Source organism: Tyto alba, unplaced genomic scaffold (assembly GCF_018691265.1).
Source record: "Tyto alba isolate M040663 unplaced genomic scaffold, T.alba_DEE_v4.0 Super-Scaffold_14, whole genome shotgun sequence".
NCBI lineage: Eukaryota > Metazoa > Chordata > Aves > Strigiformes > Tytonidae > Tyto > Tyto alba.
Window position 1 is genome coordinate 12715590 of NW_024881276.1, and position 18202 is coordinate 12733791.

An 18202-nucleotide genomic window follows, 5' to 3' on the forward strand; every position below is an offset into this window, starting at 1 on the left:
CCAGATATTCATTATTTCTGGTTTAAGAAGTGAGAGTACATGGGACCTGTAATTGAATATAAGAAAGGCCTGGCTTGTAGCAAGCAGAAGAGTTGTACTTTGTGAGTTGATGTTATGAAAGGGCCCTAAGTCAATGATGTTGTAGCCTTGAAAAATTATTTTTTATGATGTGCGAGAAAAATGCCTGCTATCTGATGCAGCCTTTGAAGAAACAGACCCACAATGTGGAGATGATCAGTCTGATGCTTTCTGGTTTTAACATAATATTCAGCGAGGGTGAGAATGTGGGTCCTCTGAACACTATCCCCCAAAACCTCAAGATGCATCTTTGTTGTATCGCATTGTTTTCTAGTTCTTAATTATTTTAATAATACATAAACTGTTTTATCTCCTAGAAATGCCGTTTGCTTGCCTCCCAAATGCCAAGAGACCTCCCTCTACCCAAGCATAGTAAGATGGGAATTGAAATTCCTAAAGTGCTTTTCTTGATGGACAGTGCATATCTGAACCCTCCAGAACAGTTTTGACAATCTCACTTCTAGGCGAGACTGTGCTATTAGTTATTACCATATGCATTTTCTGGAACTTTAGTTCTGGTATTTTCCACTGCTACAAGCATCTGCAATATGCTTTATGTTGCTTGTGACAAAGCAATGCCTATTTCACATGGATGGCAACTAGAAGACTGGTCCAGAGTACAGTTACTGCAGAAGAAGATAGGCTTTTGAGATTATATTATTACAGTGAAGTGTATTTGCTGCCTCCCTTTGTCCCTTCCCACTGCTTCAACTCTGACACTTCTGCTCCTGCCTCCTCAGAAATATTCAGTCCAGCATGACCAAAATATGCATTTTCCGTATTACAGTAAAATTATTTTTTACTGTATCATTATTTTTTGCTGCTCTTTCTCCCCAGCTTGCGTCTCCTCTCATGATGTCAACAGCTACTTGAATTTACAACATTCACTTTGTAGCTCCAGAATGTGCAACAGAGTGTAGATGGGGATGGGCAGTAACAGGCAGGAAAAGTCAGGGCTAAGAAGAACTGGGCGGTACAAGACAGGCCCTTCCCAGACCTGCTGCTGCTTCCAGATTCCGTCATGGGGCTGCAGTGCCCTAGATCTGGCTGTCAAGGCCAAAATGGAGAATGGCCAACAGTGCAACTGGGCCTTTCAGGCATGCAAGTAAAAGAAAGAGGGAGTAGCTATACTCAGGCTATTCCCCTAAGAGTTTTAAAAGCTTCAAAGAGGAATGTTAAAGTTAACACCAGCCTTTGCAAGGACCCTGGCATGGAAACTTGGAGGCTGGAATTCAGTGTCTGACTGTCACTGAGGCCACTGCCTGCTAGGGACATTAAACCCAGCAGTGGTGCATAAAGTGCAGCAAAGGTGATGTGGTGAACTTGTGAGCTGTATCGTGTGCCCAGTGCACGCCTGCCATTCGAACTGTATGGCAGGTATATGGAAAGTGGAAAATAGCGATAGCGCCTCTCCTTCCTTCCTTTCTTCTGTCTTTCCCTTCCAAATTTCTCTTTCCTTCCTCCTTTTTGTCTCCATTTCTCACTTTCCAGTTGCACCTTGCTGGGCCATGTCTGTTTATGAGGGCCTGACTGAATAAGAAGCATAACCCCAGTAAGGATGTCCAGGGTCAGTCGAGTTGTCGTCACTTGCTAATGGTGGGATGCTCGGAGCTGCCCCTGCCAAGGACAGCCATCTCCTCTGAAACAGGAGCAGCAGGCTGGAGCAGCCTTTTTTTGGGGTACCATGTAGTCAAGTGGAGCAGGAGGGAAAACAAGCAATGAGAAAATGGCAGAGATTTCCTCTCAGAGGAATGCCATGCTGTTCTGCCTCCTCCTCTTGTGTCAGATCAGCAGAACTGGTACTGGGTCTTATTTTCTTCTTTCTTTCCTTGAGAAGGTAAAATAGAGGGGAGGGAGGAATATTCGCACTGCTCCTGCTTAAAAGCTAACTTTTATGTAGTCCAAGTCAGCTTTGAAATTGAAACCTCCCTGGGATAATGAAACAGGAGAGGCTGAGTTCCTATTTAGACTGATATTATTTGGCTGAGGGCAGACTTTACTCAAGAGTAATTTGGGAAAGTGACAGACAGACATGACCTTGATTTACTTTGTAACAGTTTGGGTTGAAATGGAAAAGTATTGAATTTTTCTTTTTTATTTTTATTTTTTTTTCAAAAATTGCAGGGACATCATTAAAAAAGAGGACTTTCAGTTCTTCCTTTCAGTATGCTCTGTAATGTTAGAAATAGCAGAGGATCTAGATGTGTGACATTCATCTGCAGACTTCTTCATGTCTCTTAGCAGACTTGATTGGATTTAAAGACTGGTCAAAGCAGAAAAATAGACTGGGACTCTCAGCTCACCTCTGAATGATTCTCAGAATGGGAAACACCCATTTATATGGTATAATACTTTTGTTAAACTGTGCTCATGGGAGGCGTAGTGCCAGATTAAAGAAGATAGTGGAAATCCTGAGTGAGGTACATTTGCTAAGGCAAGTGGAGAATTCGTATAGTATGGAGCATATTCTACCCCATTTACTTTGGAGGTACCCCAAGGTACATTGAAATGCATACATTAAAGCAGTGCTGCTACTTGACGCTCATTTATTTGAACACGGATCTTCAACTCAGTCACTCAAGTACTTGAAACAGTCTGCATCCACCAAATGAAACTGTTAGTATCAGTATAATAGGAAGGGAAATGATGGGAGAGGTAGGCAAGCTACTCTTTCTTCTGGCTGGAATGATTTCTACCTCTTTTATGGGGAGTTTTGGGAGTTCTGGATGTAGTTTCAGCCCTCATTTATTTATTTTGGGTTCTTTTCACCCCTCAATCGCACACTTTGTTTGCCTGTTCTTTGTTACAGGAATGATTTTTTTTTGCTTTCCTACAAAAACATCTCATGACCAGGAAGGAGCCCGGAACTGGTTGGGTTTAGGAGCTGTTATAACCAGCCAGCAGTCTGCGAACGCTCCTGGCTGCAGATTAAAATAATGCCATCTCTTAGGAGAACCAAAGTAAAATGAGTAGGTGGTGTTCAAAGGTTTCTTCAGGGGATAAAACACCTAGGCATTTGAGCTCCAAAGTGCTGATAGACCCATGAGAAGCAGATTTAGAAAGAGAAAACAGAAGCACTTAACAAAATGTCCCATTAACAAAAGAAAATCAAGAAATAAGGACTTCACATGGATTTGTTGACTTGTCCTTTACTCTCTGAAACACTCTCTGCCTTCTCAGAAAAGCCAAAGTACATCCTTCTCTCTCCCAGGGCAAGGGGACTACTGGTAGCACAGGGCCAGCCAGCCAGTAGGTCCCCAGTGGAAAGTGCCAGAGTTGGATTTTACCTGGCTGTCCTCAGTGGGAATGGCACTGATTTGTGGTTTTTTTTTTTTTTTAATTTTTTTTCCACCTAAAATGTGTAGGAACTTAATTATATAGATCATAATCCAATTATTCTGGCAAATTTGGGCAGAGAACTCAAAAATTATGGGGATGGGAAGCAGGGGACAGGCAGCAGGTTTGCCTTTTTTCCTTGAGAAGCTGGTTTAAACACTTATTTAATTTAGAAGGGAAATATGGGAATTCATCTGGTGAAACGGCTTTCTACTTTTTTCTCTTTTGATCTAACATACGACGTATAAACGATGTTACTCCAGAGATGTTACTGGTGCTGCTACATGTACATAGGATCCCCCTTTGCTCATGACTGTGATATTCCTATCAGAGCAGTGAGAAAACTGAGGTTTAATGAATGAGTGGTGGCAGAGGACATGCTCTTCTGAAGGTACATGCTGGAGAAGCTTCAGAGATGGTCCCGCATCCCTATCCACCTCAGTCATCCCTCCTCAGTCTCAGGCTCTTTCCTGCCCATGCCAGAGGCCTGTGCCTGCTGCACGCCCAGAGAAGATGGGTGCAGCCTGGCAGGGCTGTGATTTGGAGAAGAGGACCTGCAGGGCTATTCACTTGCTGTATGGAGTGGGATAAAGATGGAGAGGGAGACCCTTTAGCAGAAATCTTATCCCATCGCAGGGTAACACTGCCTACTCTTTGGTGAGTGTGTAATGTTCTGCTGTCCCAGCTGACAGGAGATGTCACGTTTTCAACCTGGGCTCATTCGGAAGGGATCTGGTGTTTGATATGCATGTGTCACCAGGCCATATGCAAAACACAGCCCTGAAGAAGGAGAGAAGGGGGGGGGGGGGCACATTGAGGAGGAGGGTATGAATAAACCCTGAGGCAGGATTTTTACTGACTTCCTTCAACTTCTCGCTGGCTCCCTGTCTTTAGCAGGGATTTTCTCTGGGACCTGATCCACCAGGATGTTCCTAATTCAGAAGGCTGCTGGGGGTTTCACTGCCAAAGACTTTGGCAGTCCCTCCCCCAGGTAAGACATTTCTAGCATGCAAAAAAGTACCTTTATGTGATATGTGTGTGACACACCGCTATACCTTTTAGAGGAGTTTGCATGAGTTTTGTGAAGCTTTTACAGCCCTGTGTCAAATACTCACCTGTAATCAACATAGCGGCGAGGGTTATATTTGTGTGCAGGTTGTATAGACAGTGCACAAGGGACTGTGAGCACATTTGCAAATGTAGCCTTATCCCATCGGTCCTGTTACTTGTGCAATATTTGATACGTCTGTGGCATTGCTGGTAGCAGTAAGAGATCCAGCATGCACGTCTGTGTTTATATCTGCATGTAGCTCTGTGTGTATATGATAGGTATACGAAGGCATATGTTACACATATGCACGTAGACACAGACTCCTCTCTCCTGCCAGTGCCGTGGCTGCCGCCGCCGCTGCTGGCTGCCACCGTGAGCATGGGAGCGTGCAAGGGAGGCTGCAGAGCCTGGGACCCGCTCACCGGCCCTCACCTCGACCACCCTGGAGCCTGCCGCCCACCCCCGGGACTGGCAGCGCTCAGCACAAGCCCCCGCGCTACCCCGGGAGAGAAGACGCAGGTAGGGAAAACAAGGCTGCGGGTGCCCTTGGCAACAAACAGGCCTCCCGCTCGGCCACGAGCTGCTGGCTCCTGCTGCGGTCAGGCAGGGGTGACAGCGTTTTCTGAAGGCTCCCTGCAGTGATGCTCGGGCTGAGGAGCTTCGGAGAGCGGAGGAGCGTTGGGAGCGCGTGTGCTGGGTGCTGGCAGCCTGGCGGCTGTGTAGCAGCCAGGAGCGCTGGCCGAGGGATTTTGCTGCAGCATCCTTCCCAGCGGTTAGGGGAGGGAAACAAATGGAGTTGCGAGGTGAATCGTGGGTACCAGGGGAGCGCCCCGGAGGTACCTGCTCGCTGTTGATGCCGGTGGAGCCAGCGGGGATACAAACGAAACTGATCTCAGCCCAGCAGCTGGGCGTCCTGGTCTGCAGCAAGCGCAGGGTTATTAGATCCAGATGACACTGTGTGAGAGCTGAGTGTTTTGTAAGAAGCGACAATTGCTCGGGAGCCAGCATCGCCTGGATCCTCCAGATGACCTCGTCCCAGGTAGCTCTGCTCGGGATCCTTTTTTATTACAGAAGTAGAGTTGGTGTCTGATGATGTCACGCTCAGGGGGAGGGAAAAGAAAAAAAAAAAAAAAAAAAAAAAAAAAAGATTGCACTCCTAACACAAGGAGGATGCAGCAAACCACAGAGAGGGTCCTCTCCTGTAAGGAAGATGAGGCAAAAGGCAGAGCCCCTAGGAGGGTCTCTCTCTCCCTCCTGCTTGGAAGAGGAAAACTGTTTGCCGTCTGTAAACAGAGCTGGCTGTGTAATGCATTATACATCACGAGGTTAGACCTCTTCTGATTTCTTAAGGGAAAGGCGATTTTATTTCTCAAGTGGGTGCCAGCAGGGATGCTGTGAGAGCGCGTAGAGGCGGCGCATCCTCCGGCCCACACCGACACGGACCCGCACGGTCAGCTGCAGACTGGGAGCTTGGTGAGGAGCAGGACCAAATCTGGAGCCAATGCAGGGGGAGAGGAGCAGCCTCAGCTTTTTTAGCAAGTGAATGGGGAGGGGGAGGAGGGTAGTATGAGCAGTGATGTCATTTTTAACTAGTTCCTCGCAGAGCTGGGGAGTGAAGTTAGAGGAAAAACCTGCAGTCTCAGAATGGCTCTCAGCCTTGACTGGAGACTCTAAATGACTGAGGGTCCCCACAATGGTAATTCATTTTCTTTCCTATGCAGAACTGTTCTGTTATTTTGGGTCAAGCAGAGGGCATTTCTTTTTTTTAATCTCTCTCTGTATGCTTTGAGGGTTTGACTTTCTCTTTTGCCTCCGGTTTGTTAAATACCTTGCAGGTTATTTGAAGTTTTTGCCTGGGTAGTTTGAGAATTTTTCTCTGGTGTGGGGATCCATGTCATTACAAGAGAGAGTTTAGCATGCAGCATTTCTGCTACTCGTCAGGAGGGGAGATGCAGAGGTTGACAAGCACACAGCTTTCTGCACGGGAAATGTACTTTTAAAATCACAGGTGAAAAGAAAGGGACTCGGCTAGCATTTGTTGCTGTAATGGATGGCATTTAATGTTGCTTGTAAGAGGAAGAAAGACTTCTGGTCAACTATATAGATAGAAATGAATCTTGCTTTGCTGACAATTTCTTTGCTTTTGATTGCCAGGTTTTTATTATGAGAGTTTTCATTCTAGTGGAACTGAATGGAAAATTGGAGATTCTGGCTGTTTGAGACAGTATATGCATGTATATTTCTTCATGGCATGCGTTAACCACTTGTGTGCTGCTCCCTCCACTGCACTTGCCCTGTTGCTGTCTTTCATAGAAATCAGCGGGTTGCCAGGCTATGCCGTGGACAGTCAGCAGCACAGAGGGTTATGCTGCTCGCCAGTTCCTGGAATCAGCAGAAGCAGTCAAGCCATTTTTAGATAAATAAGGTTGTCAATACAGGTCCGTCAAGGGTAAAGTGGCTTAGCCAAAATGGCGGGTGGGGAAGAGCATACCCAGTTTATATTTTCAAGCATTCAGCTACTGGTATCACTGGCACAGTTTGGGTTTGTGGTGGTTGTGATGCTGCTTGATCCGAAGGCAGAGTCTGTAACACCGAGAGTCCAGTTGGCCGTGGAAGGCTCATAACATTCCTCCCTAGGCTCCTGTTTGCCAACGGTGAGAATTGCTTGTCTTCTCACCCAGGAGAACATCCAAGATAGCTGAGGGAAGCCAGAACTCAGTTCTGCTTGCTAGGAACTTGAGACATGCATGTGATGGCCACATACCTTCTGCTGTAGCCTATCAAGGCAAATGTGAGCTCAAAGATGGGAGATCAGGGCTCGAGAACGAAAGAGGCAGAATAGAAAAGGGAACATTGTGATATCTTTTGAATATGAAATGTTCCTTTAGGAGGTTCCTGATGATGATGAAGGCTTGGGGGATCCATTGCTCCCCTTGACAGTGAAGAGTATCTGGGAGGCATAAGCCTCTCTCTTACCAGCTCTTATGAAGATGCTGGCAGCCGTCACAGGGGCCATTTTGAACTCCTCTCCCTGCAACACACCATGGTGCAGGGGAGAGTAAATCTGGTAACCCCTTTCTTCTGCCAGTCCTCCCAACGTTAGCCTTAATGTTGGAATATTCAACTCAGAACCAAAAGCCAGACTTTAAAAATCACATGTTCCTATCGGTGTGATTTTCATCCAGGTGTATGTTTGCCTTCACTGACAGTGCTTCTGTGGGGGCAGTGTGCCTGGCGGGTGGGGGGAATGGATAACAGGCTGTACTGAACTAGTCACCGTGGCATATGGAAGCTTTCGACCCCTCTGGTGCTAGGCTGAATATGCTGCTGTGGACAGGCAACTTTGTTCTCCTCTGATTTTAGCATGGCACCCTTCACCAGCAGGAAATCAATGCATTTTAAAAATGAGACCAAAGAACTGTGCATCTGGAGTAAGCATTCATTCATCCTCCTCCTTTGGGGGCTCAGATATTCTCCCTGCCTCCTGCTTGGAGAATTCCAGGGCACTAGTTCTGGCTTTTTTGTCTCAGCTCAGTTCCCCTGAAGTGAGAAGTTGCAAATTCACAGCACTAGAGATGGAGTCCACTACCCAACGAAGAGGGGAGCTGCATGTGACTGCATCCAGTGTGTCTGCTTCTGCAGCCTTCCTCCTTCAGAACCAGCTGACTTTGCAGCAGGGAAGGTTAGGAAAACCTTTCCAAGTGCAAAGAGAAATAAAGCACTGGGACAGGCAGCCTGTGGAACTTATGAGATGTCCTTCTTTTAGGCTTTTTAAGAAGAAGTAAGAATAAAGTTGGGGTGGACTAGAAATGCTCAGTCCACTTTAGAGCAGTGAAATTATACTTCGCTTTGCATTTTGGCTTTTTAAGGACAGGTTCAGTCACACATCAGTCAAAATTCACTATAGAAGCATCTTCTGATTCTGGGGAGGATGCCTCATTTGTTGTTTGTAGCATTTTAGCTGTATTTCAGGGTTGGAAAAGTCATGGACCATACAGTTCTCTCATGGTTCCTTCCTGCCCTTCATTTCTACTGCTGTATGACTTAGCCCCATTGAGGTCCTTCCACCAAGGGGATGAGAACGGTTCAGTGCCTGAGCCCATCCAGCTGTAAAACTTTCTACTGCTACTGTCAACAATAGCATTACTGATGTGACTGTGAAGGACATGATAGTTAGGGAATGGGAACCAGTGCACAGAAGTGACTGCAAAGATTGCAGTATCTCTGTGGACTTCACCGAGCTTTGGGTCTTACCATTTGTTGGCAACTGTGCTTGCTTACATGAGACTCTGATCAAAACTGCACTTGGTTTGGAGTGGTCTCCTGGAGAGAGCTGTGGCAGTGGAGTGTGAAGGAAACAGACTTCACTTGAGTGATGTAGTTGACTTCTGATCACGAGGAAGCACATTTTTCATACTGTAACTCTGACATAGTATGATTTTCAATCAACAATGTAATCCTTCTGTATGTTTATGTGGTAGAATTTACTTACTGTTCCAGGTGTTCTCACCTTGCATGGTCTTCTAAGAGGAGGACAACATAAGATCCATGGAAGTGAATTCATGCTGACACATGTGTCAGAGAGGTATTTTATGGTGCATGCAATGGTTACCAACATTACAGAAGTAGTTAAGAAAGAGGACTGAGGCTGGGTACCCAAAGCCCCCACAGGAGGTCAAGAAATTACATTCAGGGGTTGAGATCACATCTGTCCCAGGAAAGGATCCTTATCAGGGCTCCAGAGAAAGTACAAATAACTCATTGGGAGTGTGTGGGGGGAGGAGGAGGAAAAGAAGTACTTCCCAGTTCCAGATTTAGCAATGAGTTCAACTCTGTGCATGTGACCAAGAAACACTGAGGTCAAGTGTCTAATTGCATTTATGCTATTGTCATCCAAGTAATTATCTTTTCCCCCTGGCATTTCAACAGGATAAGACTGAAGTGGGTTTGGACTGCTGTAGCCTGATAAAGTCAGAAACTAGGTAACCTCCCTGGTTTGCCTGATGGGCTGTCTCCTCTCCTTTGGGCTCTGTTGGTAGAGCAGGCATTGGTTATATTCTTCTGGGATACTTTTTTTAGGCTACATGTTTAAGTTTGGAAAAATTGTTGCAATCATACATTCTTGGAAGGTGGAAGAATACCTCCCCACCCATCAGCATGTCTTTGGTAGTAATGCTAAATCAAAATTATGAGATTTCCAACTGTATCCTCATGCAATTGTATGTACAGGTTGATTCTGCACCTGCTGCAGATGGGAGTGAGGTCAAATACAATATATCACTGTAACAGCACATAGTAAAGATGGATGATTCTGGTCTGCTGTGGTACATGCATGAATCCTTTTGAGAAATTAAAGATATTGGCTCACATAAGCACATAAGTGAAGGAACAGCTATTTTGTGCCCTATGAAGTGTGCAGACACAAGATATTTAGGTGGTGGCAGCCTATATACATAGGACTCTACCGTCATTGCTGGAAAATGGCACCCCTTTCATTTAGCCTCGTAACAGCCAAGCTCTTAATGCCAGAAGATCTTACTGGAATGAATCAACCACAAAGGCTGTTCTTAAAGAGTGCTTTTAAAAGCTGTCAGTTAGGTTTAAGATGAACGCTAGAACAATCTGCTGAAATCTGAAGCCATTTTGTGACCCTTGCATTTTAAGAACCCTCTGGATATAACTGTAAAACACCGTGCTGTTTTCTGCCAGTGTTTGAAGGGAAAAAAAGGAGTGGGAGAAAAGGCGAGTTCTGCACAATCTCCTCTTGTTTCAGGAAGGACCGGTGTTTTCTTCCAGGTTTGCACAGCAGTGCTGCACATCGTTCACCTCATAATGATAATAATATATAATCTTCATAATAGTGATAATCTTCATATGCAGCTGCAGATTTCAAATTCCTCCCTGGTTTTAGTGCAGATTTCATTTGATGGCATCAGAAGACTGTTTTTTCATGTGCCTGCCTATTTACCCCTACATAACCTCACTGCTACCTATCAGAGCCCAACTTTTGATAAGAGGAAAGGTGACACACCAATGTCAGAATATGCAGATTCACATTTCACGGTTGTATCTCGGCTCTCATGTACCTGACCATTTTTTTTTTTTTTGGCACAGCACAGGCAATCAAAATTTATCATCCAAATTAAGACTGTAATTATATTTTGATAAAGATCTGGCAATTCAGTGAGAATGAAATTTTAAGGGTTGCTGGGATACAGATGACTCTGGATTATGGGGAAGTGTTTGCATGTGGAATACTAATAAGCCAAGGTTGTTCAGCATCCTTATCTAGACTTTTCCAATAGTGTCTGATAACACAGGCAATCAAGTGCTTGTTTCTTTGCTATTATTCTGGCGAAGTGATTAAAGATACAGGCTGCCTTTTATGAATGAAAAGGCAACATGTGCGACATGGAGTGACACAGATATGTCGCCCTGTTTGATGCACAAGAGAAGTGGGGGAATAGAGTGCTGACCATGCCCATGTTACTGAGTCCACCAAAATAAACCTTTCCTGAGGTTTCCCGGGGTCTCAGAGATACCAAGGAGCCTTTGTGGGAGGTGTGAGCCCTGCCCGAGATGGTTTTCAGAGCTGGGGAGCAGGAGCTGGAGGACATCTCAGGTGTGAGTATGGGACAACCAAATACACTAGAGCTTGCTGCCCAGACAGGGTGGACACAGAAGTGACAGCACCGTAGAGCTGGGGGAGGTGACAAGCTGCTTTATTCAACCCCCGGCTGGCAAAGGGAAGGTCCTGCCTCATGAGCAGGTACATTCTTGTGCCAGTCCAGCAGATGAGTAAAGCTCAACCTCAGCGCAGGAATTTGATCAAGGAAGAAGAGCTATAGCACTTTCTCTCTTTTAAGTGTCTGGTCGTATGTGACACTAATTAGTTATTATGAAAAGTTATTGCTATTCAATAATGTAGCCTGCTGACAAGGTATTATTTACTGCCTGTGCTGGGGTAGCACTTGCAGACCTCGGAGGGGTTTGTCTATGGTGTTTCTAGCGCGCTGCAGCCCTGAGCCCTGCCCCGACCCAGCCAGCATCCCACGCCTGTCTCCCAGGGCTTCTGCTGTGCGACTGGCCAGCAGCGAGGCCCGTGCATGGTTTGGGTTATCACCTTGCTACAGCTCTGCTCCAGACTGCCTGCTGCAAATACAGGCATGGCAAGGGAGACTGGTAAGGAAAAGATCTGTTTTCCCTTGCACTGAGTTTATCCCAAATTCCCTTTCTCAGCACCACCCTACCAAAGCCCTTTTTTTGTTATGTCTAACTCCAAATCTTGAGCCAAGCCTGCAATAACTATTATACCCGGTTCAGCAGTGGTTTAGGGACTTAATTGTAGCACATGGGTATATTTTTACTACAGATCAGAACAATCCTGTGACATTATGATTTTTTCAATTAACTGTGAAACAGTGAGCATGTCATATAACAATTTAAAAAAAAATGTTATAGTGGTATGTCAGCTTCATCAAAATGAATGGTTTTACTTCACTGCTGAACTGAATTCCTCCCAGGTTTTTGGTAACTAAATTTTATTCTCAAGATGTTCTTTCATGATCTGTAAGAAACGGACTTGACTTACAGCAATGCAGTTTAAATGGCAGGTAAAGTGGATGTGATTCAGGAGGCCCAAGTTAATGAGCATTTGGGGAAGGCAGAGTCCACTGGAGATGCTGCAGCTGTAATATGAAACAAACCCCTTCTGTAATACCTTGAAAAAACATTTAAACAAGAGGTGTGCAAGTGCTTAAATGGTAGTCTCCTAGTCTTCTCAAATTTAACCTACACAAGCAGTAATGTGCTTTCTTTCTCCTTCTGTAATGTGCATGGACATGTGATGCCTCAGACAACTCCAAAACTGCAGGGTTATGCCCCGGTCCAAATCTTATGATTTGCTATAAGCTTCAAGACTGGACAGAGAATAGACTTAGTTGCTGTCTCAGTGTCTCCGGTCTGGCTCTTGCAGTGCCTTGGGAAAAGGGTGTTCATCCTGGAAATGTGCCTTGGGATCCCTAGGTCTGGCATCTAGTCAAGGCTCAGTCCGGGCTCTTTGGAGCAGTCCAGGACTATCCTCTGTCTTACAGCCTAAACCTGCCTTTGGTAATTTTTCACTCTTTCAACTTCAGAGGAGTCCAGCAAATACCTGAGAGGAAACTGGTTCTCCCAGGTTTGAGAAAATCTTTTGTCTCATTTCATCTCAATATATGACTGACTGCTGTCCCTTTCTGCCTTGGCAATGCCAGCTGCCTATTCATATGAGGCAAAATTAAAAAATGAATAAACCTGTGAGTTGTACATTGCTGCTTAAATGTACAAAAAAGTGTTTAGCCTATTCAAAGGCTGTCTGATGTGTCAGTCTCATTTACTCCAGTCCCACACTCTGAGCTTGTATTGCGTTTCTACTTAATGCATGTGTGAATTATGGTGCCTCTTCATAACACCTACACCTACTGGTAACTTTTCAGGAAATCATCTTCTCTGCACTGATCCTTTCAGTCAGCCTTGCTTGTTTTCCAAACCAGTCATCCTGCCCTGGGCTGGCCTCATTGCAGGCTCTGACCCTTTCTGGAGGAAGGTGATTCCACAGACTAGTCAGCTTGCAGGTCCGAGGTTGTTTCTGGTGCCAGCATCACAGTGAAGTCCCCTCGGGATTATTGGAAACTTTTTTGGAGTCAAGCAGAGCCCTGTCTTCACCTTCTGGCAGCCGCTATTTAAGCAGAGGAACTGTGCCATTGGTGATACCTCCAAGAGATGAAATAAACATTATTCAGATTATGAATTGTAGTCCATGGGCTATTAGAATAGTATTTGGTACACAAAATAACCCTGAGGAGCTTGTGACTCCAGGAAAATGGTTTCAGATTTGCTGGGTGGAAATACATACTTCCTGGGCAGAAGTAGTGTTTACTCAGTAGGTCAAGTGAAGAAAGATCAAGGCAGGAAAATTGCAGTCAACGATGGTAGAAGTAAAAACTGTAGTGCAGCAGTGTCCCACACTTTTAAATCCCTTTGATGTAGTCTGAACCTAAAAGATTGTATTCCCCATAACAAGTCTGAATGAGCATACTGAAGCTCATTTTATTCACTACTCATTTCTGCTTGTGCAAAGGTATGGGACAAAGCTCTGAAAAGTGTGTGATCTTTGACCAGGAAAACTGCCAGCCAAAGCCATTATTACCATTTAGCAGCATAATGTGTCTTTTTGATGAATGTGGGGGTGTGAGGAGTAGGCTAATTGCTAAAATGCAGTTCTGTCAGCATGGCTGCAGCCACTTTGCCAGAATAATGCATTGTAGAAAGACAAAAGTAATTTTGTTGCATTAAAATCCAAAGAACCTTCATAGTTTGAGAGCAGAAAATGACCCCAGATAACTCAGCTGGAATAAGCTAGACCCTGAATTATTTCCAGAGGTTAATTAGCTTGTGTGTGCAATACACTGCCTTGTACTGCAAGACCTCCCAACACTTATACGTAGAGTTCCTGCATGCAGTGAGTTGTCAGCCTGGGAGATATTGTGAATTTGAAGCTTAGATATGAAAATACAAGCATGAAATGTGAGCGTTCTGTGTCATGTTCATAGAAAGAACAGGATAGAACAGGACAGAATAGGGTAGGGTAGATAGGATAGGATAGGATATTTTCAGTTGGAAGGGACCTACCATGATCATCAAGTCCAAATGGAAGATTGCTAGTATGAAATTCAGGATGAAACTCTGGTCATCATCAGCTGTAATTATAAAACCAGTGTTACGTTACATAGGCACCTGGCTGGAAATGTTATGTACTGCGAGATATATACCCGATGGACAGCAAGCCCCAAGTCTCCCTGGTCTCATCATGTTAAAGGGGGCTTAATTACCTGATAATCTGTGCCCCCCCATTGACATGACTGGGGATGATGGCAGCATAAAGGCAGGTCTGGAAAATTTCGATCTGTAGTTCAGTGGGGCTTTGCCTCTCACAGGGTCTGGGCTGAGTGTGGAGCTGGCTGGAGGAAGAGACATATTTCTCCCTGCTGGGATGAATGAATCATCACAGAATAGGCAGTGACAGTGCTGTAGCAAAGCTGTGCTTGCTGTGGTAGGCAACAAATTAATTTCAGTTTGCCCCCCCAAAAAAGAGTTTCCTTGGGGATTACTTGAATAAGCTCAGTTCTGGGCACATATGTGTCTCAGAGGTTCATGAACGGGATTGTTGTGGTTTGAGCCTGCTCAGCAGCTAAACACCACACAGCCATTCACCCACACCCCCCCACTTGGGAATGGGGAGAGAATTGGAGGGGCAAAGGGAGACTCGGGGGTGGAGATAAAAACAGTTTAATAACAGTGATAGAATAATACAGTGACAGTATCAATGGGTAATGTACAATACAATACAGCTGCTCAGCACCCGCCTGCGCCTGGCCGGTGATCCCCAACACAAAGGCCCCACAGCCACACTCCCAGAAGTGAGAGCCCCTCCTGGCCCACTCCTGCCTTTATATAGTGAGCACAGTGTCACATGACATGGACTATCGGCCAATAGGGGCCCAGCCCTCCAGCTGTGCTCCCCCCGCCCCCGCACACAGGCAAGGGCTCTCGGACCTGGGGAGCCCCTGGGGTCTCAGGGTGCTGCAGCACTCCTCCCGCTGCCAAAACAAACATGAACTCTATTCCAGCCCAAACCAGGACAGGGATGAGAAGGTGTTTTCTGCCCATGACCCTATTTTGAGGCTTATTTTGATGAGTGATGTGTGACACTGGTTATCATTGCTTTGTTCTAGCTGCAGTGCTTCTGGAGCAACATCATCCTACACTCACTGAGTGTCCACATATAGAAGGGCATCAAAGGGGAAGGTAGATGAGTATCTTCTAGCCATCCCTTTAGCAAATATTTCCCATAGTCTGAAGTTATCATGGGCGTGGCTGTAACTTCAGTAGTGATAGAACTTAAATTTCTTAAAGGCTTGAAAATTATTCCACTGTCCTGTAAAGGTATCTGAAACATAAATTGTTTTCTGGGTCAAAATGAGAGTCTTGAAAGTTTAGATATTTTCTTCTGACAGGCTGAAGTTTTGTTGTAGCAATTCCATCCTAGAAATACATGTAAAAATTTGCAGAAAATAGGGAGAGTTGTACTAACTGTGAGGAGGCTGCTCTGGACCTTGTAGAATGAAGAAGCACTACAGTATTTCTAAAGTGTTGCTACTGCACACATATTATGAAGACAAAAGCAATCAACGTGCTAATAGAAGGGTAAAAGGATAACCCAAATGAAAAGCACTGAAATTGATCTTTGCCTAATGCCATTTTCATAGGTAAATAGTGGCTGCACTTTTTAGATATTTTTTTCTTTGGTGCTGTTGCATAGAATCCCATTTTTTTGATAAACTCAAAGTGTGTTAAGTATGCCAATACACAAACTTCAGAAATAACTCTGCGTAACAAAAACCTCACCCTTGTTCACTATGCAATGATGTACTGCATCCCACAGGAAATCAATACTTACTAATGTAAACAAGCATGAAGATGAAATTATCAAACTGGCAAGTCAGGGAAACAATCTTGATTTATCAGAGTTAGCTGTGATTTAAATGGAGTAGTTAAAAAACCTGAAGTGATAATGAATCTGGCAAATGATCAGTGAATTCGTGCGTCTCCCTGTGCTATGTGGGTCTGGGCTCTGGTAGGAATCAACCAGGGCACCAAGCTGGCTCTTTTTTCATCACTGACCATGGCAGGTTAATTGTGAATAACAAACTACCAATTACTTATCCGCTCCAGTGTTTTGGAGCTGCTTGTAAATGGCGGAGGTTGGTTGTATGGCAGGGGCCTGTAGGTCCAAAACCTCAGCCTGGGCAATACAAACCCCAGCTCACCTGCAAAGGTTTGGAGCATGCCCTAGAAGGCAATAACCAAGCCTACTTTTATCTGGAAGAGTATAACACTAACAAACCTACTGGTAAAGTATTATTGGACTAGCACAGGAAATGCAGGGCCCATTATTGTATCTGTAAATGCTTAGTGTAAAGGATGATTTCTGCCCCTAAGACACAAAAGTAGAAAGGACATAGAAAAGGCTAGGGGGTCCCTGGGAGGATACGAGATCGCTGTGAAGACCAGGAGGTGGCTTGCCCCAGGCCAGAGCAGAGATGTGCCAACATATTCACCTACCAGGCCAAATTGCATCTCCAAACAACAGCAGCCCAGGCAACCACCATTTGAAAATGCTGTCTCAGTTCTTTGCTTTTCACTGCATACCAACTCCTATATTTTCTTCTTTTCTCTTTTTTTTTTTTTTTTTTTTTTATTTTAAGCTCAGCAGCAGAGGTAAAAGCTTGTTTTCATATTCTATGTAACACCCTTACGATAATTTAGACGCTTCATAGAAAATAAGCAGATGGCTGTGAACTGATCTGTATTCGTATATAACATGTCTCCAACTTTACGAACAATATCCATATTATAAAAAAAGTTGGCTGGGGTGGCTCCCCATCCCCCTGTGCTGGCAGATGCTACGGGAGTTGATAAGATGTGAAGATTGATTGCCACTTCCCCCCAGACAGCATCCTGCCAGATCAGGGCTGGGGTATATCCGTGGGTGTTGTCTGCCTTTTGCTGTTCAGCATGTATAGCATCTCAGCCTCTAGAGCAGTCTGGCACCTCTTCTAGCACTTCTTTTTTTAACGCCGATTGGAAAATCCACACAGAAAGAAGAGAGGCAGAGAGGAGAAGGCAGTAAAGTGGGATGGAGGCAATTAGGGCCAGACCTGACATCCTGGCATAGCCAAAGGGTCCAGAGAAGTCAGGCAGAGCTGCGACTCAGAAAGGACAGAGCAAGGACAGAAAAATTTGACACCTGGTCCAGCTTATTGTGCCATGTTTCTGAGTGTGTCTACACCCCTCTTCATAAGAATGAATCCATTTGTGCAGTTTCTCAGACAATGCTTCACCTTTTGAGTTAAAAGTCACCTTATGCCTTGCTTGGCTGTGTCCCACGTTTGGTTTTTTACTTTGCTATTAAATATATTCAATGAGTAAATGCAGGAAACCATCCATAGCATCACAGACTCACGTTTGTTTCCGAGTCAGCAATACTGCTCCCCTATAAAGACAGCATCTCCCCTCTTGGTGTCTAGTGGTGCTGGGGCATGCTGGCTCAACACAGCCCATCTTCTCATGGTCCTTCCACAGCGAACAGAGGGGACAGGCTCTGCTAGAGAACTATTCAGAGCTCTCTGAGACTCATTTATATTCAAAATCAGTGAGGAGCCTATCTGTTAGCTACAGAAATTCCCCAGGGAGACAAACCTACCATGAGGAAAGTTACTTCTGTGATTACTTTCCGTTGTCTTCTGCTTTATGCTTGGAAATGTTGTCAACTTTGCTCCTCGAGAACAAATCCGAGTGTCCCAGGAGTGCTCTCTCCCCTGATTGACCATTCCACTCAAAACATGATACATTAAGGTCAAACACTGTTTGCTACTTCAGGGCCTCATTTTTTACTTACACTTTCTGCATGATAATTTTAATGACGCCACCCTTCTCCCCCCCCCTCTCCTTTCTTTTCCATTTTACTTTCCTGAAAGTATTTCCTGGTTTAATTTATTTTCCTGTGGATTTTTTCCTGCAGTTTATTTTTATCTCATTTTCATCACTGCTTAAAATCAAGAGTTTGAAGGCTTCCTGTCCGTTGTGGCAGCCAGTGTCACTCCACAGTGGTATATCTGATCGCTACCAGTAGGTGTT

At 44.9% G+C, this 18202-nt stretch overlaps 1 protein-coding gene across 3 annotated transcripts in view; it reads left to right on the plus strand.

Moving 5' to 3' along the window:
• NHS (NHS actin remodeling regulator) overlaps positions 1-18202 on the plus strand; it is a 259499-nt gene that overhangs the window by 201734 nt on the left and 39563 nt on the right. Inside the window, exon 1 of one of the 3 annotated variants that reach the window (XM_033010044.2) lies at positions 6078-6161. The exons of the other annotated variants lie outside the window; for them this stretch is intronic. Coding sequence (XP_032865935.2) covers positions 6140-6161 — 22 coding nt within the window. The 5' untranslated portion in view covers positions 6078-6139. Of the gene's footprint in view, positions 1-6077; positions 6162-18202 lie in introns of those variants that run through there. 3 annotated transcript variants of the gene reach the window in all.